The 25,819-nt window shown below is 41.4% G+C and overlaps 1 protein-coding gene across 1 annotated transcript in view; it reads right to left on the reverse strand.

The window, feature by feature from the left end:
* Nucleotides 1–25,819, reverse strand: part of DSCAM (DS cell adhesion molecule) — a 597,611-nt gene that overhangs the window by 229,596 nt on the left and 342,196 nt on the right. Inside the window, 2 exon segments of the mRNA XM_048215087.2 lie at nucleotides 7,636–7,755; nucleotides 25,456–25,734. Of these exon segments, the coding sequence (XP_048071044.2) occupies nucleotides 7,636–7,755; nucleotides 25,456–25,734 (399 nt within the window).

Below are 25,819 nucleotides of genomic sequence, written 5' to 3' on the forward strand. Positions count from 1 at the left end.
GCCTCTGTCTATAAGAACAATGAGGAAGAGGGGAGACAGAGTAGGAGCAGAGGAGCAGAGAAAAATAAGGGAAGGGAGGGCAAGAAGGGCCTGGGGCCTATGGTCCTGGTGACCCTACCAAGGCTCAGGGAAATTGCAGCTTCTCTGGGTCAGGGTGGGGGGTATCTTGGAGCAGTTCCCAGGGCCACTAAACTCCACTTATTTTAGCCCAGAGGAAGGCAGAAGATTTTCATCCACAGTGAGTTTTATACTACCATCAAAGGAAGAAAATTGAAAAATATGTTGAGTATCCAACCCCTCTGTTCTGTTCACAATCCTTTTCCAAGAACTCACAATGCTTAGTGAGACCCATTGTCCCCATGTGGGGACCCTATAAGTGGAGCTGCTTTTGTTGTACACAGAGAGCCACATTCCACCTTGAAGTTGGGTTTATTTTCATCACTATGTCACAGAGAGGCATTGTCTTCTCCTTTTTTAGATTCTTTGAGCTCCTTCCCTGTGTTAATTCCAGATTCTTGTGCTAGTGGGGACAGGGACACTGGACAACAAGTGGGCCCAATAGCCTGGATGAGCCTAGTGCATGAGCCTGAAGCAGGTGTTGCTGGAAAGACCTAGGAGGTTCACTGTAGGTCCAGTAAACTAATGGCTCAGAAGAGGCTGAACCATGGGGTTAGAGACTCAGGGCACTCTACCCACACAAAGAACAGGGTAAGTGGTGAGCCCAGGAGCACCTGAGGGCTCGTGCCATGCGGCGTGTTCTTCTTGTCATCCCGACACACAGGTCTTGGGGGCTGTGGACGGCCCTGGGATGTCACCTTGACTTTGGGAGAGAAGGACTGAGCAGGACCAAGGTGAGGCATTCCAGGACAAGCCCCTGAAGTAGGAGGAGGCTCCGGGGGGGGTGTGGGGGGTCACCTGAGCAGTCGGACCTGAGCATAGTGTCTGTGTCTCAGTCTGACATCGAGCGTGGTGCCTGGAAACATCCAGGGAACTGCTGCAAGTGTCCACTTTCATGTCTATAGATTTCTAAACAAAAGAGTCAAGTCCCTGTTGGCCCCTGTTAAGAGTCTATGACAAGAGAGGAGGGTTTGGGCAGGGGGGCTGGCGCCAAGCAGCACCTGGACACTGCGGAACCTTGATGGTAAGGGATGGCCGGGCCCTCGGACAGACTGCCCTTGCAGATGCAGAAATGACACCATGAACGGCTTTCTGGGGACCGTGGGAGGTGCCTAAACACAAGCAAAAGCACCTCGCACTGAGCAGTGGCGGACAGTCTGACACCCCTTAGGAAAAGTGAAGCAGCGGGAGCGTCACTCCCCTGTGAATGTGCTTCCGCTGAGGGAGGGGGGACACAGGCAGAGGCCAGGAGAAAGGCAATCTGAGAGAAACAGGCAGGACGAGGAGGGCCCCACCCCAACTGCAGGCATCTCTGTGTCCTAGAGAGTGGAAGAATATGGGACTCTCCCAAACAAGGGTAACCTGTCCCTCAATGGGAGGAGAGGCACAGGTGGCCTCAGAGGGCCCACAGAGCCTGCCATCCATGCGCCAAGTTTCCACCCAGAAAACTGAAGAGGACCAAACACACTGGGAGGCAGAAGCTTACGAATAGTGCCTCAGACACAGAGAAAGAAAGCACTTAAATTATAATGAACATTAAAACAAGATATAAATAAATAGAGAGAGTGTCCATGATATTGGCTGCGAAGGCTGGATATTTTAATGAGGTCCCTGTTCTCCATGTTAACCTTTAAATTTATTACAATCTCCCAAAGTTTTCAGAAGAAATTTTTCTGAACTTGATAAAATTATCCTGACATTCCTCTAGAAGAAACAAACAAACAAAATTCCATGGGAGAAGGACAGGACAATTTTAGGTGGGTGGGGGGATGGGGTAATGGGTGATGGGCGTGTAGGTGGGCACGGGATGGGATGAGCAGTGGGTGTTACACGCAACTGATGAATCATTGAACACTACACCAAAAACTAATGATGTACTATAGGTTGGCTAATTTAATTTAAATAAAAAAGGGGAAAAATACAGGACATTATTAGAAAACAAGTAAAGAGAGTATCATTGTTCTAGATACTAAAATATATTTGGAAGAGATAACCCTCTAATACATATGGTCCCAATACCAGAATGGAAAGGATCCAAAACAGACTTCAGTGGACGCATTTTTCTTTTTTCACAGACTGTAAAGCAGTTCATGTTAGTAGGGGAAAGGTTGGGCTATTCAATACATGGTTTTAAGACTTGGTAGCCATGTATGCTGCGGAAGACGACCACTGACGGTAATGACTAATTGCTATGTGCCAGGCATCAGAATAAATGCTTTCTATGAATCATCTTACTAAATCATCATATTAATCCCCTTATTTTATCTGCCAGATACACGAGGAAGCTGTGGTTCACATAGGTTAAGTAATTTTCCTGCAGTAACACGCCAGACAGTGTTGTGTCTGGGGTCTAAACTCAGCTGATTCTCTTAACAGATGATTTCTTTTTTTTTTTTTTAAAGATTTTTTTTAATTTATTTATTCGACAGAGATAGAGACAGCCAGCGAGAGAGGGAACACAAGCAGGGGGAGTGGGAGAGGAAGAAGCAGGCTCATAGCGGAGGAGCCTGATGTGGGGCTCGATCCTAGAACGCTGGGATCACGCCCTGAGCCGAAGGCAGACGCTTAACCGCTGTGCCACCCAGGCGCCCCTTAACGGATGATTTCTTAACCGCTTCTGCTAGATTCCCACTTCACTTATTTTTCTGAAAGAAAGCCCAAATTTAATACAGCTTAGTATATAAACAATAGGGCTTAAGATTTAAGGATGACAGCATAAATCCAGCATTTCTTCTCTTCCCGGAAACCAACCATACAAGTGCAAATAGGAGAACGAGGCACGGAAGATCTCAACCACAAAGTAGGTAAACGGTCAACCAGAAGTGCGCCTTGAGCAGAGGCGCGTACAGAAAGACAAGGACAGACGACGTGGCCTTGAATCTGAGCTAGCATCAGCACAGAATGTGTGGTCAGAGTGGGGACACATCCGAGGGGCACAGCCAGCACCAGGGACCGGGGCACAGCCAGCACCAGGGACCGCAGTGTGCCCAGGCTGGGTGGGGCTGGAGCTTTCGGGGGACCTGCTGGAGCTCGTAGACAAGCAGGATTAAGTGAGGAACCAGATACTTGGACAAAGCAATCTCTTTCTGGGGATATGAATTTTCTTCAAATGGGAGTTCTCAAAAGGAAGCCAGCATCTAGCAAAGATACTATGATAGAAGCAGAAAAAGCAATCAGGTAATGGGATCGCACCAGAAAAACGCTGCCATGAGTTAGACGAAAGCTGTGAACAAAACAGCCGCTTATCTAGGAAGCAAGAGCTCAAGCAAAAGTGAAATAGGAACCAGCAGGAGTGAGAAAGGAGGAGAAAAAATGAAATCACAAACATGAAGGAAAAATTGGAGAGAGTGCAAAGAAGAACAGACTTGGCTGGGGTACAATGCGCAGTAAATAAACATTTAAGTATCATATTTGAGGCAACGGCTAAAAACTCAGAGAGAAAACCACTCCTGCCATGGATAGGTGAAGGGAGCCCTGTGATGCCCAACAGGGAACCCTGCAGGGGAAAATGAAAAGCAGGGAAGGGAACAAATATTTACAGATGTAATTTAAGCATTGTTTTCTCAAATTAAAGATGCTTAGAATCTACATATTAAATAGCACACTGCAGCTGTGGGACAACTGGACCCCAAATGAACGACATCAAGGCACAGACCATACACTTGCCAGACTCCACAATCAGCCCCTTGGTACGTGCAGCAAAATGATTCCATCCCTTCTACCGGCAAGTCAGGCAGCCCCCTTTCCCTCCCGAGAAAGAATGTGAGCCACCGGTCTCCTACCGGCCAAACTGGCTTTATGTGTGAAAAAGACACAGACACACCATTGCAAATGGAGCAGAGCTTGAAGACCTATGGCCAAGGCCTAGTGGTAGCACAAGGGCGGTGTCACAGAGCAGAGGCAAAACTAAAGTCGGGCATGTGGCAGCAGACTAGAGGTGGAAGGTATGAGCTCTGACGCTGCAGAAAACATTTATCAAAAAAAAAAAAAAAAAAAAAGTATACTTGGAAGGTTCCTCATTGCTTATCCTGGGGATTGAGGGCTGTGTCTACAGAGAGAGACCTGCACTCCTGTGCTGACCGCAGCCCAATTGGCCCTCTGGGAGTGGGAGCGCTCCGTCTCTTGTCTAAGACGCCTCCCCTTCGCTCACACCCACAGCCAGCCCATCAGCCTAGTGGATTCTGAACGACTTCCCCTCCTGCACTGCTGTCACCCCGATCCAAGCCATGTCACGGCTCACGGCTCCTAATAGGCTCCAGCCGCAAGTCCTGCCTCCACACCCAGGACCGATGCAAAGACCCCACTGCCCCTCCTGGATTGTCCAACAGCCTCCTAGTTCTGGGGTCAGCATGGCAGTGGAAGGAAGGGGACAGCTTCACTGTCACTACTGTGACCCCCACCTTGTCATCGCCATATCCTTGTAATGATTGATGGGAGAGCTGACCTCCTGGGACCTCTAACAACTCCTTTCACTCTACCCTGGCTTCAGGGTCTTCCTTGGTATTTCTGGAACATTCTAGGCATAAACACACTTCTGCCCCGGGCTTTGGCACCAGCTGGCCCCCTGACCTTCGGCACTTCCCCTGAAAACGTGCACAAAGCTCGTCTCCCATTTCTTTCAGGCTTCGCTAACATTACCTTTTCCTGGGCCTTCTCTGACAACCTCATCTGAAATGCAAACTACTCCCCACTCCTCTCTGACCCCCACACACCCAGGCATGCTCTGACCCTTGCCCTTGAATGTTTGCATGAGGAAGCTTCCCTGGGGACAGAAGGAGCCCTGTCCCTGGGCAGCCAGAGAGCAAAGGATGCCCCCACAGGCCACGGGCAGCAGCACTAGCTGATTCTTATCATAGCAGCCCCTCCCTGGGCCGAGCGGCTAACAAGGGGATGGTCCCCAGGACAGCAGCTGAAACCCGTTCCCGCCACCATACATTTCTGGGAACACAGATGAGGCCAACTATGATATTCAGCCATAATTTAAAAAAAAAAAATCTCTTTAGACAAGAGGCCTTGTTTGTCCGCGTAAAAGGACAAAAATTCAGGAGACAGAACTGGATGTTTTAGATTTAGCGCATCCAGACCCAAGGTCAAAACTGTAAGAACGTTATCTTCCCACAAAGACTGTCTCCTTCCTGCGCCAGCCCCCCTCAAGCCTTCTGCATTTACTCTGGAATTCTGCAGTCTCAGGATTAAACTGTTGCAGCTCTCAGAGAAACCACTCAAGTCCATTTTCTTTACATCTCTTTTGGTCACACATAAGCAAGGTGCCCTGATGTTCTTAGTGAATATTTGACTACGGGGAACATGTTCCATAAGCAAAGCTAATTTTTTCTTAAGAAACATCTTTATCGCTTGTACAATTAAAATGGTATTCTACGGTCTCCCCCTTTTCTATTGGAAGATATTTAAAAATAAGCATCAGGGTGCCTGGGTGGCTCAGTCAGTTAAGCAGCCAACTCTGGATTTCAGCTCAGGTCTCGATCTCAGGGTCTTGGGATTGAGCCCCACATCAGGCTCCGTGCTCAGTGGGGAGTCGGCTTGAGGATTCTCTCTCTCTCTCTCCCTTTGTCCCTCCCCCAACTCATGTGCTCTCTCTCTCTCTCTCAAATCTTTAAAAGTAAGCAGACCTCTTGTTTAAAAAAGTAATAAAAATAATCATAACAACCAGTATTATTTTCGTTGTAGGAAACAGGCAATGGCGTAAACTGGGGAAGGTTGTGTACAGGAATACAGCTCTGGCCAGCGGCCAAGGCGTACTGAAAGGGATAGAAATTGCTTACTCTGAGCCAGCCATTCTACTGGCAGAAATTTATGCCTGGAAAAAAAGGACACGTACAAAGAATGATGAGATGGAGTCACTGTGACATTTTTATGATAGTGAAAACTCAGAAGAAAGCTGACATGACCTCTGCAGCAAGAGTGTTGGACACGACTAGCTGCCCAGGGTCCATCCTCGCCTCTTACTTCATGAAACAGCCCAAGTTGCAGGCATGGCGGCCGCGTGCGTAGCTACAAAGCATCTTGCAGACCCCTGTGGGGTTTTTGTTTGTTTGTTTGTTTTTTGATGCTTATTACCTGATTTATTAGAGAGAGAGCTCTTCAAGGTAAAAAGAAGGAGGGGCAGTGGGGATGGGGAGGGGGCGGGGCCAGCAGCGGCAGCCCAGTTCCAGAGGTGCCCACGGCTCTGGGTTTGACCAAGACAGCATTCAATGCACGCTGTTTGTTTTCATGTAATGTAACATGAGGCTTCAAATATGGCCTAAAATAAAAAAATCACGTGGGCAGATACTCTGAATAACAGGCTTTAGCTTTTTGAATAAAGTGCTTTCACATGGACAATGTATGTGGCAGGCTACAGGGGCGTAGCCTCAGGGAATTCTTAAAAATTTAATTGAGTCCCTCCCACAATGAAGTGGTTTCTAGCACCCTCTCCCCCCCTCTTCCCCTTCCCCTGGAAGGAGGTGGTAAGGGACCTATTTGTTTTGCTTCTGTTGCACTATTATTTTCATAATAAGAAAATGCAACAGTTTACTTTAAAAAGCAACATCTGGAATACAAACCATAATAAAGCAAGCAAATAAATAAAACACTCAGAACAATTAAACACACATAGTAGGTCTCAGATGGTTAGGAAGAGACCATGATTGATTTGTTTATCCCACCTGTGTGCATTCGGCCTTTAACCGTTTGATAAATAGATTACTGAGTAAAGATGAGTGACTGAGAAAAGAGCGAGAACTCCCATACGTGGGTGAGCACAGTTAAGAACCCTTCCCTGGAGAGGACTGTAAGATGGACACAAATGATCTCTATGGTGTCTAGAATGTTCCCCCTTAGTCTGCATGTTACATGTTTCTATTCCTGCAACATTTACAGCCTTACAGTAAGACTGGCGAAGCTGCTTTGCCTTTGAGGAGAAAGTGTGATTAGACACACATATTCAACAAAGAACACTGTATGCTCAACACATGGCATGGATGTGTGTGCTTTTAAAAGAGCGTACCAGGCAAATGATATGGAATTTGTATATTCTAAGATAACCAGGTAAATAAATCAATCAACAATTTTATTTTTTACCTTCTAAACCCACTTAATGTCCTATGTATAAGTACCGGGGAAAGGATTTCCAACAATGAGCACTTCTGACAATTGCTTCTTGTGTCTGTACATGGAGGGGTGTGCGGTGCTCCCCAGCGGGTCGTGGTCACACCACAGAAGTAGGCAACTAGAGCTTTCCCAGGGGCTGAAATAACTTCCACGGATTCCATGGATTCCATGGAATCCCCTGCCCCATTCATGATATTTCCCCGGGCAAGCTGTACAAGACCAGACATTCCTGGTCCAAATTAAAAACACTCAGGCGGACCAGTAGGGGTAAACTGAGAAGACAGACTTGGTGGAGGTGGGAACACCTCTAGTTGCCAGAAGCACGTCTGGAAGGACCTTGAAATGCTCCTCTAATTCTTTAGATTCAAACATGTTTGGCAGGCAACAGCAAATCAAGTAACGTCATACCTTTAGAGAATTTCCACACTATGGTGGGTACAGGATAGCCCTCGGCTGAGCAATTGAGGATGACAGCCTTGCCATAAATCCCGTCCTGGTCCCGCGGCTGAACCACAAATTTGGGAGGAACTGAAAAGAGAGAAATGTCACCCTTAATTCAGACAAGAACACAACTTATTTTAATACCTTTAGGTATGTTTGAAGAATTCCAAGAATTTTAATGAACATTAAAATACCAATGACATGTCACATATACAGAAAATTGAAAGAGAGTATTTACGAGCAGGAACAAATTAGGAAAGTGACCTCGGTGTAGGAAATCAATGAGATTCTGCACACTGAAGTTACTTTGCACTGGGAAAAACTGGGCTCATGTGTGAGAACGTGACTAAACCAAGGGAATATGACATTCTCTTTTTTATTTAGGTTATGGAAGATCTTCAGCAATCCACTCCATGGCAAACAGAATCAGAACCACAACTGAAAGAACAAAGAGTAATTATCAAGAGTAAGTATTCCTCTCGGGTGTGCACTGCTCAAAGCATTTGGTATCTGTTCTTCTTCTAACAGGAGATGAAGGGAAAATTAATAGGGATCCCCTAAAGGCAATAAAGAACACAGCATGGTATTGAACTTTTCCCAAAAATCTGACGAAGACACATAGACCATTATTCCTGATGTCAGCACTCTTCTGGGCCAATGGGGGACTTTGGAGGCTAAGTGAAGTGAGGTACCATGATGGCTTTATAGTGTACTTATTAAAAAAGCAGATTATATAACTATTTGGTGAGTTTTGTGAGGTGCTGAAAAAAATGCATCCCTACCTGAAACATACACATGCACTGTGTTTAGAACACACCTGCCAAAAGACAGCAAATGCCTTAAGTTATTGTGATACTAAGAATATTTGAGTCTTCTCTTAAAGAGATGATACAGATACTTCTAGGAAAGGCAGCATTTGAAGGTGTCAGAATCTCAGAAACGTTTCTATCTCCAATGATTAATTATGGGATGAACTTCCAACAAGGCAGTCACAGGATTATGTGAGAGGAGATGGGTTGTGTCCACCGTATGTCAGACACTTAGCAAATGTGAGCATTCTTCCTCTCCTTTCCATAATTCCTGGTAAAGCTAATCTTACTTGCCTTGCAATTTCTAGAATTCTTATTTTGAGACAGAAACACGGGCCTTTGTGCTACAGATTACTAAGGATTCCAGCCATCACATGAATAGACTGGGAAAAAGATCAGAGTCTAGGTGAGCTAGAAGCTTAGAAGCATGTTGAAAGGATATGAACCATAGTAAAGATCATTTTGGTCATAAAACAGCCAAGGAGGAGGGAATGATAGACATGAGAAGCAGCTGGAGATGGAACTCACTGCTGTGTTTCTGAAAGAGATGACAGTGATGGCTAGGAGTACAGAGCCAAAGACTAAACACCAGGGCTTGAGTTCCAACTCTGTTTCTTCCAGTTGGATGATCTGGTGCAAGTTATCAAATGTCTCTTGGCTTCAATTTCCTTATCTGTAAATTGGGGATAATTACAGCATTCATTTTATCAGATTGGTGTGGGGATCAAGTGAATTATGATGGCAAATGTTCCAAAACAGTGCCTGGAAGATATGAAGTGCTCTAGGAGTGCTGGTTAATTTAATAAATGCAGGTATGTCCAGCTTTAACATACCCTTAACAAACATAATTCCCAACTTGCAAATTAAATAATTTATATAGCCAATAGGTCTCTTCAGTATTGCTTAACTAGTAAGCAATTTTACTTCATTTAGACAGCATTCTGAGACACAAATATTCAATAAAATGGAAATATATTTAAATTAAGTAATAAAGGATGACTATCTCATGCTGAAAAAATTATTTCCAGGAAAAATGCTGGAGATTATATAGAACAAAGTTTTCTAGTAAAAATAATCAACCTCAAGGATAGATTACAAAGTTTAAGGCACCATGCCAAAATCACTCTGGCCAGGTGGAAGGTAAATATGCAGTCATCCATAGTCTATGCTCTATTTGGCTCAAATTCTGCTGAGAGAAGGAAACCCCTTGTCAAATGGGCAGGGTAACTAATCTCTTGGATTTCCTCTGGAAGCATGTCTAATTATGATTGATCCATGACCCCTCCTCTCAATTTGGTTTCAATCCAAAGGGACATTACTTAAAAAATGATCAAAGAGGTTTACATGGGAAATAACCATTGACATATTGTAAGTCTAAGGTAATCACAGATGGAAATGGCCCATAAAACTGCAAATTATCTTTCATATCTTCCTCTTTCATCTCCTTGTATCAGGTACTGATGATTCTTCCTCGAAAATGTATCACATATCCTCATATTCTCTTCCTCTTCACTGCCATGCTCTCATCACGGTGGGTAGGCAAAGTGTGTGGTGAAGTGCCACACACCCTCCATCCATCTGGTTTCAGCACACCAAGGGCTGGACAGTTCCATGCACTTGCCAGGGTACCATCCAAGAGCGCGAGTCTCTCTCTGCTGTCTCAGGGCCTTCTCTGGAGTCACAAATGCTTACTCACTTTCACTGATGCAATCCAGAAATGTGGGAGACAAACACATGACAGTGAGTGAGGGCGTGGGGGGGGGTGCCCCTCCTCTCCATCCTCCAATCCCATGGAAGGATTCTGAGACACGTTCTATGCCTGTGCTTCTGAAACATTAGAGGGCATCACAATCACCTAAGAGGCGACTAAAACACAAGTTGCTGAATGCTATCCTCCAAAGTTTTGACTCAGTAGATCTGAGGAGGGATCCAAGGTACTGTCTTTCTAATATGCTACTAGTGATGCTGAGGCTGCTGGTCCAGAGACGATACTTTGACAATCACTGTTCTGTGTGATTCCTCAGAGGATTCCTCAGGGTACCAATGGGCCCCAACTGCCCACAGCATCAACAAGCTCATTAAAACAACTTTAATTGATATTTTCCCTCTGTTTCTTTATTTTTTAAAATTTTTTTATTATATTATGTTAGTCACCATATAGTACATCCCTGGTTTTGGATGTAAAGTTCGATGATTCATTAGTTGCGTATAACACCCAGTGCACCATGCAATACGTGCCCTCCTTACTACACATCACCAGCCTATCCCATTCCCCCATCCCCCTCCCCTCTGAAGCCCTCAGTTTCTGATCTCATTTCCACCCCCCAACCCTCACTCTGGAATCCAGGAATCACATCTCAAATAAGTGATCAATAGCCAATCGTGGCCCTCGAACTCTGCTTTCAGAGGAACTCCGCTTGAGACAAGACCAATACTGGTTCTTAGCTGGTTTCTGGAGTAGTCTCCTTAATAGTCTACCCTGGCACCTACTGCCCAGCTTGAATTCATTCTCCACAGAGTGGCTTGAAGAATCCAAGACACTAATTGGATGAGGTGAGTCCCTGCTTAAAATCACCAGTGCATTCCCTTTGTCCCTTGATACAATCCAGACTCTTAGAATATTTTGAAGGCTCTTTATGACTTGGGTCCCTGGTCTCCAGCTTCATCTCTTGATATTCCCCTCTTGCTGTTCTAAAACCCCATCTATTCCCCAACCCCCATGCTTGCTCTTGCTGCTGGGTCTGAGTGACCCCAATGTCCAAAGCCTTTGAGTAGGGTAGACCTCCTTTCTTCTGAGGGAAGAGAGCAGAAAGCATTCTAGGAGGATTCTGGGCAAGGAGATGCAGACTGGAGGTGGAACTGTTGCAGTTTGAACTAAAACTTATGATAGGACCCAAAGACTTAATACAGAGTATTGGGGAATTATAATTACCCAAAGTTGCTGGCTCCCTTTCTAAAAATTATATTTTGGGGGTACCTGGGTGGCTCAATCGGTTAAGTGGCCAACTCTTGTTCTCGGCTCAGATCATGATCTTGAGATTAAGCCCCACGTCTGGCTCTGTGCTCAGCGAGAAATCTACTTCAGATTGTCTCTCCCTCTCCTTCTGCCCCTCCCTCCAGCTCATGCTTTCTCTCTCTCTCAAATAAAGAAATAAAATCTTTTAAAAAATTATATTTTGGTTTCCTTTTGTTTGTGTAACCCTTTGTTTGGTATGCTGTAGTGAGCACATTTGCCAATATAGTTGATTTTCCAACAGGAAGTGGAGGAGGAGGGTGATTAAGGAAATAGAAGAGATAGTTTCAACCAAATAATTATGTCAACCCCCAAAAGGCAACGTAAGCCATTCTTGCCATACACCTTAGTGTCATGGGGCCCATGTAGTCTGACAGTCTCTCAAGACCCCAGGGATTCCTTGGAGGGAGCTGAATATTGAAAATTATCTGGAATCTGTGCTTAAAAATATACAGAAACTGAACTTTTTTTGAAAGGTGTGTTTTCAACTTGTATTCTAACTTTTAAAGTATATTCTGCCTTTTTAACAGTTTTACAAAAATGTTCTGAACAGGCTATAAAACTGTTAAATAAATGAAAAAAAAAAACCAAGGGCTGTTCAAAATACAGTGATCTTTGGTTTGGTCTGTTTGTTAAAGGGAGGGATTATTTTTGTAGTTAAGAGAGGAATAGTAGTGTGCTTATAATAGGACAGGTATTTTTCAATGTTAGATGCAGTCCAATTTTTTTTTTCATGTTTGAAATTCATGGCCTCCAAGAAGTCATATATTTCCAAAGAATGGATGTGAGCTTCCCTAAGCTGTCAACAGGGACAGGGATTCAGTTCTACTGAAGGTAAAACTGGAAGCTATTTGGTGGGGGGTGGGGGGCACGTACATAAATATTGCCATTCTCTACTGGATGGCATTTAGTCAAGATGGTAATTGGTCAAAGTCTAGGTAAGATTTAATTTATGGCACTGGAAACTAAAATCCAATGGCTTCCCGTCACAGCCAGAAAGATGGCCTGGCCTTTGCCCTCAATCCTTTCCCTCCTCCCTTATGGGACACTGAGCACACTGTTCTCTTGCTGCTCTTCGAACACGCAAAGCTCATTCCTGACTTGGGTTCTTCGTACTTGGTCTCTCTGCCTGGTGCTCCCTGTGCCTTGTTCCTTCACCTTAGTCAAGTCTGCTCAAAACTCTCTTCAGAAAGACTTTCCCTGTCCACCTGACCTGGCATACTTTTCCTATCTCTATCACTCTCAATCCTCCTGCTGAGTCTTGATTTCATAGGACATGCAGATACCTGACATTGTGTATTTGTTATCTCTGTCCTCCACTGGAATGTGAGTTTTATGGAGCAGGAAACTGGGATCTCACTTTTCATCACCCCTGTACCCCAGCACTCAGAATATCTGGTATAAAATGGATGCTTAATAAATATTTGTTGGAAGAATCAATGGATGAAGTAAAATGACAACACAAATACGGTATCAAAAATTGGATCACTAAACATAGCAATACGATAGTGGCCTCGTATAATTTTTATTTTCCTTGCCAAATAAAGGTTAACTAGAGGCCCTTTGCGTGGTGCTGTTTTCTGTGGCAGCTCATCATTAAAAGCTGGAAACAGCAGATACATCATAGGATATAAAGAAGTGTGAGAACACTGACCTCCTTTGGAATCACAGAAAATCATCGCATCGGTGGCTTTCTTCTCGGTGATGCAGAGCCAATAATAGGAAGCAAAGGGCATGTGTGTTCTGTCATTAAGTCTAGTACTTTCCCCCCAAATGGCTTCATTAATGCCAAGGTCACCCAACTGAGCATGACATTAGGGAGATCCTCGGTCCACAGCCAGTGTAAGCCATGGGGCACACACATAAGAGCGAAGGGTTGTTTGGTTCTTTTTTCTTTTAATTTCCCTTATGATAACAGCTAATGTATTTTAAATTAAGTCTCTATAAATCTTCCCAATGACCCGGGCAATCAAAAACTGTGCTAAGCTTTATAATGACCCTAGGTCATGAGACTATGATAGAAGGAATAACTATGATAGAAGGAATTGGGCTCCAAAACTCCAGTGCTGTCATACGTATTTATTCTACACCTCAGCTGAATTTTTCTCAGTTGTCACCTTTATCTCCTGCATACAATTTACCCCCAACTGCCGTGGTTCCTTCAAAAATATATTGTACTTTCACATTTTAGACTATATTCCCAAGGCCTTCATTCTAATTAATTTCCCAATGCTTGGATTGCTCCATGGCCTCTTCTGTGTGGTGTGTCCTCAATCATGTTCCAAAATCATGTGGATATGAGTGGCCCGAAGGGACAGAGGGACAAGGGTAGAAGGGTGTTATCACCCACTGAGTGCTTATTATATGCCAGGCACTGGGATAAATACGCTATTTAACCCTTAGAAATCCCTATTAGGTATCTTCCCATTTTATGAATAAGAGAATGGAGGTAAAGAGAGGCTGAGGAATTTACTACCCAAGGCCACGCAGCTAACAGGTGTCCCTATCATGATAGTGCTTCCTTTGACAAGGAAGTAAAGAGGAAAGATGAGAAGCCGGAAAGAGTTCTGCGGAGGCAGACTTGCAGGCCAGCGCACTTTCCCTTGGCCCTCCTGTCCACACAGTACAGCCCATCAACTGTCTCCAGAATGGTCTTCCTCCCTCAAGGCAATCTGTTCAAAGACACTTGTAGTTCCCCATCACTTCCTCCATCAAACACATACTTGTGGATAACAGCAGGCAGATGGGCAAACTCTGATCATTGCACAGCCTCTATGTCTTGCCTGGTGCTATCCCTCCCTGACCTCAGAACATGTGCCTGGACACCTGTGTCCCCTCTACTCATTCATGGAGAGTCATTTGAGGGCTCTGCGGCCAGCCAGGTGCCAACATCACACCAATTGTTACCTTATGACCTAATTAAATGCTCTCAGCAGCTCCAAGAGATAAATCTTACTGTTCCTATTTCACCGATTAGGAAATTGAGGACCAGAGAGATTCAGTCATGTTCTCAAAGTGAGAAAATGAGCGAGCAGAAATGTGGACCTTGATTTTCTTACTGTGAGACCGAGTGTTGCATTTTTATTCTCTTTCTAAACCCTACTCACATCAAGGCCAACGCAGCTCACTCCTTCCATGGAGCCTTCTCTGAACATATCAAGCGCTGGTCTCTCCCTTATTAGAGTTCATTCTGCTCTTGTAATTAATTGTCTGTCACTTGAAGGCTTCCAAACTACCCTCACGGTGACAAGGCAATTTCAAGGTCTCTAAGATCCTCATTCTACTTCTGTTTTTCCCAAACTACATCTCAGACCAAAAACTTCAAAGCCTCTAAGAGAAAAACATTTCTTAACTCAGTGAAAGATTTAAAGGAAGACCCATATAATTATTCTCTAATGCTGTTTGCTGTTTTCATGTGGGTTTTGCTTCCCCAACTATACCTTTGCATTGTTTCATGAACCAAATGACAGCTGTGTTCCAAAGTTAATGGTAAGTCCACAGTTTGCAGTATGAATGCTCTTTCATTCTACATGGCAATAAAATGATAAGATTCTTCATCTTACCTAAAAAGTCTATTTAGCTGATTCAGAATATGATCCAGACGAAGTTGTGACAAAATTCAACTACTTGACCATTCAAATTAAAAGTTGAAATTTGAGCAGCTGCCTGATTTCTAGCAATCAAAGACAAGAGGCTGCCACTCATAGCAGATATTACCCATCCACAGAGAGAGTTCCCTGTCCCATCTATTATGGACTGAGGGCAGATGGAAAATGGAGGAGACAATGAGATGTCCCAGGTCCCATTCCAACACCCAGCATGGCCCTTGGCCAGCTACTTTTGGGGAAAAGGTCTGTCTTCAAGTCTTCTCACACATTTTTCTCAAAGAGTTGGCCACCAATTCCTGTGAAGTATCTTCTGAATTAACCCCACCTTTGCCATCCCTGCTACCCCCTCCTTAGGTCTAACCATCACCACTTCTCGTGTAGACCACAGAGGCCTCCCCTCTGGGCTTCTGGTCTCACTTTATTCTGTATAAATTTTTTCTTTTTTTCTTTTTTTTTTTTTCCTTTAGATCCCCTCATTCAATTCCTGTGGCCTCCAGACCTCAGGGCATGGAAACTTCAAACTATGAACCAGAGTTAGCTCTGAGTCTCACCCTCCACCATGTTGGTCTCCAGGCACCCCATTCTACCACCCCAGGGAAATAAGTGCATCTGCTGTCTCAAGCCTCCCCACCAGTGCATGTGACAGACCTTCTTCCAGGAACACATTGCCTTCCTTTCTCTCTTTCGTAACTCCCTGCTGTATTTTCTAACGCCTCAGGATCCCTCCCTCCCTCTGGGAGCCTGCCTCACGTGTCTCCTAACCTAAATGTGGTAACTTTCCTCTCTTCTTCCATAGCTGTCCTGCAGCTTGTCACTCCACCCTGTGGGGCTGTCACCTGTCTCTCTCCCACTAGATGGGGGCTCTCACTGGGAAGAAATGAGCATTCATCATCCCAGTGACTATTTCAGGGCCTAGCAATTACAAGTATGTGTTAAATATACTGCTGTTTTATGCTGGAATAAGAGAAGGATGAAGGAAAGGAGGACAGAAAAAAAAAATGCAGTCATTCAGGGGTGGGTGTAAAAGAATATATTTGTATCTACCCATTGATGCTTCAAAGAGGTACAGCTCAAAATATTCTTTTTAAGATTTTATTTATTTGACAGAGAGAGACAGACAGAGAGGGAACACAAGCAGGGGGAGTAGGGGAGGAAGAAGCAGGCTCCCAGCGGAGGAGCCCGATGTGGGGCTCGATCCCATAATGCCGAGATCACGCCCTGAGCCGAAGGCAGACGCCCAACGAGTGAACCACCCAGATGCCCCAAAATATTCTTTTTCTTTTGCTAGCAAGTAAAACAAGAAAACACTGAACTCATCAAATTGAAAATTTTTAAGAAAAAAAAAACCACAATAAAGATGGCTACGCATAAGGACTTTAAAATAGAAAATGCTTTATCTAAGATGTCCTGTAGTCCTTACTTAATCCATTTAGCCATTACCATGCCAACTGAAATTAAAAGTAGCCTCAAAGCTGATTGATTACAGTTTATTTAAGGTGACTGACTTTCTGAAATCAGAATGATGACCTATTATGGTATCTATAAAACTTGCTATTAAGGAGGGCACATGTTGCGATGAGCACTGGGCATTATACGGAACTAATGAATCGTTGAACACTAATCAAAGACTAATGATATACTATATACTGACGAACTGAACATAATAAAACAATTTAAAAATTCAAAAAAAACCCCAAAAAACAAAAAACTTGCACTCCAGACCTAACCTAATTCTAAAGTTTAGCTGAATGAATCATAAACCCATCCCCATCATAGCGTAAGTTAAAGGAACTTGTATACCTATGTCCTTCCATATGCTGTTAAATAGAATTAACAAAAAAACAGGGGCACCTGGGTGGCTCAGTAGATTAAGCGTCTGCCTTAGGCTCAGGTCATGATCTCCTGGGATCAAGCTGCCCAGGGTGGGCTCCCTGCTCAGCAGGGAGTCTGCTTCTCTCTCTCCCTTTGCCCCTCCCCCAGTCGTGCTCCCTCTCTCTCTCTCAAATAAATAAATAAAATTGTTAAAAAAAAAGGAGTTAACAAAAAAAAATAGATTTACTAAAAGTCATGTTGAAGTTAGAATAGTTTCCACATGTGGTATAAAAGATGATACAGCCTGTGAGGAAGAAAGTGTTTAAATAATAGCCTTTCATTTTCAATCACTGAGTGTTAGAGCCAGAAGGGAAGCTACTACTTATTGATTTGAGGCCAGCCACTAACCTGTGACATCTATTCCTTTTCTACAGTACCTTCCAAAACACCATTCCATTTTTAACAAACCTCTCTTAGTAGGAAAGTTGTTATTTTGCAAAGTAAGTTACCTAATTTTTTCATTTTTGAAGAATTTTGACCCTTAGGAAGGTTACCTTTTAATATTTTAAAAACTGAAGTACAATTTATATACAGTAATATACACGGCTTTGAAGTGTATAGTTTGATAGGTTTCGACAACGCATAAATGCACAAAACCCACATCCCATCAAGATTTAGAATATTTCCATTGACCCCGAAAGTTCCCTCCTGTCCATTCCTTGTCAGTTCCCAATCCCCCTTCCCAGTGGCAACCATTCTGATTTTTACCTCTGTTGGTTAGTTTTCTATCCTGGAATTTCTTATAAATAGATATAAATAGAAATGTGACAAATATGTTATAAATAGAATATATTACTCTTTTTGTGTGTCTGGCTTCTTTTACTCAACATACTGTTCTTCAGAGCTGTCTGTGTTTTATTGGTATCCATAGTCTGTTCCATTTACATTTAAAGTAATTATTTATAGGGAAGGACTTGTTTAGGACATTAACAAAACGTTTTCTCTGTCTTGCTCTTTTGGTCTTTTATTTCCTCTGTTACAGTTTTCCTTTGTGTTTCACTGTTTTTTAATACTGACATATTTGACTTTGACTCTTTTCTCTTTTTATTTTGTGTATTGGTGTATTTGTTAACATTTTTCTATGCACACCCATGTCATCAGCACATTTGTGCCTTCTATCATAAATGCCATGCCTTCTATTTTTTTTCTTGTCTAAGCACAAAGGCTGTGACTGCTAAAACAATACTGATAGAAATGTTGAGAGTGGACATGCTTATCTCTTTCCTAATATTAGGATAAAGAGTATAAAACACTATGGATTTTTTATAGGTGTGCTTTATTCTATGAGATGTTACTATTGTTTGTTAACCGAGGGTTTTTTAAAAAATCAGGAATGGATATTGAATTCTAGTAAATTCCTTTCATCTATTTTAATATGTGATTTTTCTACTTTATTTTGTTAATATGGTAAATTATATTGATTAATTTTGAATATTAAACCAAGGTTTTATTCCTGTGATAAAGCCCACTTTGTCATGATATGTTATATTTTCTTTATATTGTTAATTTGGTATAGTAATATTATACCAACTATTCTTGCACCTATATTCATGAGCAATAAGAGTTTGTAAATTTTTTTGTGTGCAATGCCTTTATCAACTTTTTATCTTAAGGTTATGCTGTGTTTAAAAATTTGGAAAGTCTTCCCTTTCCCATGATTATCTGAAGGAATTTGCATAAGGGTGCTATTATTTCTTTCTTAAATTCTTGCAAAAACTTACAAATTAAGCTCTCTCAGCCTTAAGTTTTTGTGGGAAGGTTTTTGATAATGAATTCAAACCTTATAACGGACATAGGTCTAGTCAAATTTTCACTTTTGTATCTATTTGGATACTTTATGTCTTTGAAATCATTGATCATTTGATCTAAATTGACAAATACACTGGCACAAAATTGTCCAAACATTTCTTTACTATCCTTTTAATTATCTGTAGGAACTATAGTGATACTTGTCTTTGCATCAGTTTTCTATAGCTGCTGCAATACGTCACAACAAACTTAGTAGCTTTAAACGACAAAACTTACATTTTTATTGTTCAGGTGATCAGAATTCTAGAATGTGCATTCTGTAGTTGTTTGATATAATCCATAAATATCAATTAGGTTACATAGGTTGATGGTATAGTTTAAATCTCTATTCTTACTGATTTTTTCTGCTTATTCTATTAATTATTGAGAGAGAAGTGTTGAAATTCCCAATTGTCATTGTTTATTTGTCTGTTATTCCTTTCAGTCCTATTTTGTAATCGTGTTAGATTTCATTTTTTTTTATTATGATATGTTAGTTAGCTTTTGATGTAGTGTTCCATGATTCTTGTTTGCATATAACACCCAGCACTCCATGCAATTCGTGTCCTTCTTAATAGTTACCACCGGGCTAGCCCATCCCTTACCCCCTTCCCCTCTAAAACCCTCAGTTTGTTTCCCGGAGTCCACAGTCTCTCATGGTTCGTCTCCCCCTATGTTTTCCCCCCACTTCATTTTTCCCTTCCTTCTCCTAATGATCTCCCTGCTATTCCTTATGTTCCACGAATAAGTGAAACCATATGATAATTTTCTTTCTCTGCTTGTCTTATTTCACTTAGCAATAATTTCTATTATTAGGTGCATCGGTATTTCAGATTTATATGTCTTGTTGATGAATTAACCATTTTATTATTTAACATGTCCTTATTTGCTTATAGTAATATTCCTTATCCTGAGATTTATTTAATTTAACATTAATACATCCAATTAAACTTTTTATGGTTGTTGTTTTTACCATTTACCTTTCACTCCTTATGTCTTTATACTTAACATGGGGTAGCACGTACTTGCATCTTGCTTTTTAATCAAGATTGATAATCTTTGCTTTTTATTGGTATGTTTAGTCAATTTATACGTATTGATATAGTTGTATTTAAGTTTTCCATCTATTTTCCATCTCTTCTTTGTATTTTGTCCCTTTTTTCCTACTTTTTTTCCTAGCTAATTGAGGATATTTTAATGTTCTTCCATCTAATCTGTTGGATTAATATCAATACCTATTTGTTTCATTTTTGATAACTGCTCAAGAGTTTGCATTGGACATATTTAACCAGCAGCATCTATGCTCAAGTAATATTATACCACTTCATGTATAACATAGGGTAAATTTTACAACAGTAAACTTCAACTTTCCTTCTTCCTGTTCTTTGTGATATTATTGAATATTTTATTTTTGCATATTATAAATTATTACTGCTTAAATATCTAAATATGTTTAAAGGAAACGAAAATGATAATAAGGTGTGTCTTATCTTTAGCCATAAGTTTATCACATCAAGAGATCTTCATTCCTCTTGTAGATTAGTTTACATAGAATTGTTTTCTTTAAGCTTCAAGAACATTCTTTAATATTTACTGTAGTAAAATCTAGCTGGTGATTAAGTCTCTAAACCTTTACTTGTCTAAAAATGTACTTACTTTGCCTCCATTTTCGAAGAATGCATTTTGCTGGTTATAGAATACTAGACTGATAAATGTTCCTCCACCCGCTCCTTTCAGCACTTTAAAGATACTGTTGCGTTCCGGTCGGGCTTGAATTGTTTCTCATCAGGAGCCTAAAGTTTGCTTACTTGGTCCTCTTGATGTAACAGGTCAAATTTCTGTGGTTACTTTTATATTTTATTATTAGTTTTTAACAATTTAATCAGAATGTGCCATGGCATGTTTTTTCTCTGCTTATTTTTTGAAGGTTTCATTGGTCATTTTGATATGTAGATTTATATTTTCCTTCACATCTGGAAAATTTCCAATCATTATTATTCAAATACATTTCTCTTTCCACCTCTTTCTTTTTTTTTTTTTTTTAAGATTTTATTTATTTACTTGACAGTGATAGAGACAGCCAGCGAGAGAGGGAACACAAGCAGGGGGAGTGGGAGAGGAAGAAGCAGGCTCATAGCGGAGGAGCCTGATGTGGGGCTCGATCCCAGAACGCCGGGATCACGCCCTGAGCCGAAGGCAGACGCTTAACGACTGAGTCACCCAGGCGCCCCTCTTTCCACCTCTTTCTGAGACTCGAACTATGTATATGTTGGAATGTTTGACATTTTCCCAAGCTCAGTGAGGCACTGTTTACTGTTTTTCCGTCTTTTATCTCTCTGTGAAAATATCTGAATAATTTCTCTTGCCCTCTTTTCAAGGTCAGTAATCCTTTATTCTGCAGTATCTAATATCTTATTAAATAGATCCAGGGAATTTCTCATTTCAGACATCACGTCTTTCAGATCTAGAAATTCTGTTTTTTTTTTTTAATGTTTTACATTTACTTTCTTGAGTTCCCTAAGTATTCACTTACTGCATATATCTTTTCATTTGAATCCTTGAAATAAGATAGCTGCTCGAAAACCTTGCCTGCTAATTCCAACATCAGCATGTCCATTAGTCTGTTTCTTTGTTTTTCCTTCTGTTTATGGCTCACATTTCCCTCCTTCTTCACATATCCATAACTATGTGTAATACATTGTGAATATGCTATTGAGATTACGGATTTTGTTGACTTCCTTTTAAGAGTGTTAATGTTATTCTTGCAGACATTTCATTTACTGGTGAAGTTTTATCTTGTCAAGGCTCTCTTTAGGCCTTTTTAGGGTTAGTTTAGAGTAGCCCTTATTCCAGGGATAGATTAGCCCTCCTTTTAGTGGCCTCTCTGAGATTTTAAATGAATTCCCATGTGTTCTCTACTCTGGCTATTCAGAACTCCAATATATCCCAGCACTGGGGAACCACTGAAGTCTTTATTCATCTCACATCTACCTGGTAGTCATTCTCTGGTAGACTTCATGAAGTCTCATCCTTTGTGAAGTATAGTATTCAGCTAACGACTTTAAGGAGATTTTTAGAAATCTTTCTCTGAACAGCTCCCTATTCACCAGTATTCTGCCCTGCAAAATCCCACACCTCAATAGTTTGACATTTCTACCTGTATTCTCCACCCAGCAAGATCACTGTTACCTACTTGGGCTCTGCATCCTTCTGCCATGGTTTGGAATGTGCTCTGGGCAAAAACTTGGGTTTTTTTTTCTAAAATTTTCTAAAATTTTGGAGCTCAATTCATATATTCCATTTTCTCAAGGATCACAACCCTCTGCCTCCTGTTCTGCTGCCTGGAAATGGTTGTTTTATAAATTTTTCCCCCAGTTATACAGGCTTTTTTTTTTTTTTTTATGACAGGAGGACAAATCCATGACCTGTTACTCTTTGATGACCCTATTCAATACTTTTTCTAATTTGTTTTTCAAGTTACTTGAACCAAAGTCTGACTCCCTGAAATTTCCAACCATTTCAGTGGGTTCTATCTTTTGGCATACCCCCACAATGGTTCTCACTATAGTGCTTTTAACACATTCAGTTGGTGCAAAGAATCCAATCCTAATTCACTAAATCAAGGACTTTGATCCTGTAATTATCTCCTCTTTATCTTTGTCACATGTTTCTTTCCTCTCTACTGACTCATTCCCATCAGAATGGAAGCTTCCCTGGTCCTATGTCCCGTGTCCTCTTCAACTTCCTCTCCATTTTTCTGCCTCCCATTATGGCAATGTTTCTGAAAATATTAAACTAATCATACATATTTTCTTGAATTCCCACACATTTATTCATCTCCCTTTCTGTTCATTAGCCCCACTAATCAGACATTCACTGCAACCACACTACTCTTCACGGTCATAAACAATGTCCATCTCCCTAAACCAAATGACCACTTCTTAGATTTCCTTTTTCTATTTCCTGTGGGATTTTATATACATTATTACCTGTATTTCTTGATATATTTCCTAATTTGCTTCCAGGGCTCCCAGTCTACTGGACTTCCTCTTACTTCACTGGCTTCTTTTCCCTTTCTGTTTCGTTTGCTGATTCCTGGAACCTCAAATGCTGCAATGCCTTGGGTCTGGACCCTCTTGTTTCTCCCACATGGTTGTTCCCCGTGTCACACTGCTGCTCTTTGCTTCTTCTCCACTTCTGTTAAAGACTTCTATTTACCTTATTAAGCAACACATATGCTTCCTCTCATTTGCAACATTCACTTTATAAACATGTTTTGTTTGCTTTGCCTTCAAAAGATATTGCAAATTCAACTGCTTCTCATTACTTTAGCCATTGTCACCTCCATTCAGGGCACTTTTTATGTTACCTGAACTTCCAAAATAGACTCTTAACAACTACCCTTGCTTTCTGGACCAGTCCGTTCTTCAAACAACTGCTAGTGTTATAATTAAAAAGATAAATCAGGCCATGTCACTGACCTGGTTAAAGTCACTAATGACATCTCTTCACATTTAGAAAAAAAAAAATCCAGGCTTCTAAAATAGCTGCATATTCAAATTACCCAGGGGGTTAGGACTTGACTTTGCTGTATACTAAGTCAACTTGGGGATTTTACAAATTACTAATTCTTGGGCTCCACCTCCAAAGATGGCTATTTAATTAGTATGGGCTGCAACACAGACACCAAGAATTTTAAAGCTCCCCATGTAATTCTAATGTGTGACAAAATTTGACAACCACCAGCAGGTGATTTTTTTAGGGGAAAAAAAAGGAATACCCCAGAGATCTGAAGGATGGATCTACTCCCCAAGATTATGTTTCAGTTGGGATTAACTGGGGCCAGAAAATAGTTATCAGTGTTTTCTGTTAAGAGATTCTATGGTTACGTCTAGATGGAGGATTACTGTCCCACATCATCTCATCCTTGATGGTTCTCCAATGACTGACCTGCTTGTGAAGCACATTCCCTTTCTCAGAATTATCTTATCTCACTGGTGATTTAATGTTGATTTCACAAAAGTTTATTTGACATATTTGAAGAACAATCACATGGAGCCACTAATCAGATTGTGATCAACCACATCACCCCGGATGGCTTGGCTCAACTTCAGTTCATCTGACCTTTGCCCTTGGTCAAAAAAACCCGGTTACCTTCCCAGGGCAAGTGATACCAACAGCATGCGTCTACATTTTTGTCTCACATTCTGTTCTGTGACTTGCATCCTTCGGAGCATCTAGATTATTCAGGAGACAGGCTGATGTACTGCTTTGCCCCTCATGAATAAGAGTAAGATTCAATTCCTCTTATAAGAAAACATTTAGGAAATGGATACCACGTTGGCTCCCATTTTTATTTATCTTCAAAAAAATGAGAAAAAAATTCACGTATTCCTATTCTTACACTCAAAAGCACAAGGTAGGAAGAGAAAAAAATGTCACTTGTTTTTTTAGTTTGTATGTGACTGAAAATACATTTTCTTACTCAGGGAAAAATCTTTTTTTTTACAAATACAAAGTTGGTTTCTTCATATAAACTCGAAGTACGCTTCAGTCTCTTTTGTTGGCAAGTACATAGAAAGTACATTACTCTTCAGCCAGAGAGGAAGGAGAGATGTCATGAGGACAAGGTCCAAAGACTAAGGAAGGACGTAGGAATCTATTGCTCAAGAAAGAATATGCTCAGATCTATCAACTACCTGGAAAATAATGGAAATCAACCTCTCCAAATAATTACTCTGAGAGCCCCATATTTGGAGATTTTAAAATGCAAATAATCAAAATTAAGTCTTTAATTTCATACAGTTACTTTTGTAATGCGGGTAAGAACTAGTAGGACATGAATGCATACAGCTCTTGGAGAATCATAAAATGACATGTCCGTGCCCGACAGCCTTTAGAGAATACTAGCTGCTCCTTTTGCAGATGAGGAGTAGAGCATTCATGGGAATCCGGTGCCCAGAATACAGATTTGAAATAAGACAAATGCTTACATTTTAGATGCATTGAGTTCCCTGCCAATATTTTCTACAAGCTCGACCACCCTATTTTAATTTCTAAAAACATATGACCCCACTTGGTTTAATGTAACATTTATGTTGTTGTAGCCTCCTAAATTAATGAGAGGTCTAATGCTAAACAGAAGAGAGGAGCGAAACGTATTTCTAAACTGAAACTAACTTCACATTTCTAAAATTAAAACAAAAATATACAAGAAGCTACTATTTGCTATGTGTCCACTGTACTTCAGTAAAACAAAAAGTTACTGTTTTATGAATCTTTAGAAAAAGTGTGATCTGACAAAAAATATTTGACAAACATTTTTAAAGCCATCAATCTAAAAAATAATATTGTAAAAAGTGCTAAATAGAGTAAATACAATACAGCAGGAGCTCCTGGACTTTTTGGGCCAGTGTAGGGAAAGCTAGTTCATTCATTAAATCCTACTCCCACCTCTTCCTACACACATCTCTTAGCTACTAATTATTTGGAGCTTCATATTTTAGGAAAATAAAACCTTGGTTTGGTGGTAGTGGAGTTTATAGTTGGTTTCTGTAGTTGTGGGTTTTATTTTAATGGGATCACAACAGATTCTATGAATTCTAATTCTTTTCGTATTATTTCAAGTGAACACTCTCTGTGAGCATTGCTGAATTTGACTGCATTGATGCCGTGTACCCTCTGTCCCTGTCCTCACCTCTCACAATCAGCTGGCTTTGGTGCTCCACCGCCGCGGCCTCATTCCGGGCGATGCAGGTGTAATTCCCATTGTGCATGAGGGAGAGATTGGAAATCCGTAAGGAGCTCGTGAAGTCAATGTTGTCGATGGTCACCCCGAGGCTCGCTGGGATTGGCCGGCCATCCTTCTGCCAGGTGATCGTGATGGGCAAGTCCCCTGAGACCACAACACATGGGATAAAGACCCGCTGTCCAATGGAGAATCTTGGAAACTCAAAGGGTTGGATAAAAGGTGGAACTGGAAGAAAGAAGAGAAAACGTAAGAGAGGAAAGATTGTAACAAACTGCACACGTGCTCTCCATTCTCTTTTCCTTCAACCCTC

Source organism: Ursus arctos, unplaced genomic scaffold, assembly GCF_023065955.2.
Source record: "Ursus arctos isolate Adak ecotype North America unplaced genomic scaffold, UrsArc2.0 scaffold_4, whole genome shotgun sequence".
In the NCBI taxonomy this organism is placed as follows: domain Eukaryota; kingdom Metazoa; phylum Chordata; class Mammalia; order Carnivora; family Ursidae; genus Ursus; species Ursus arctos.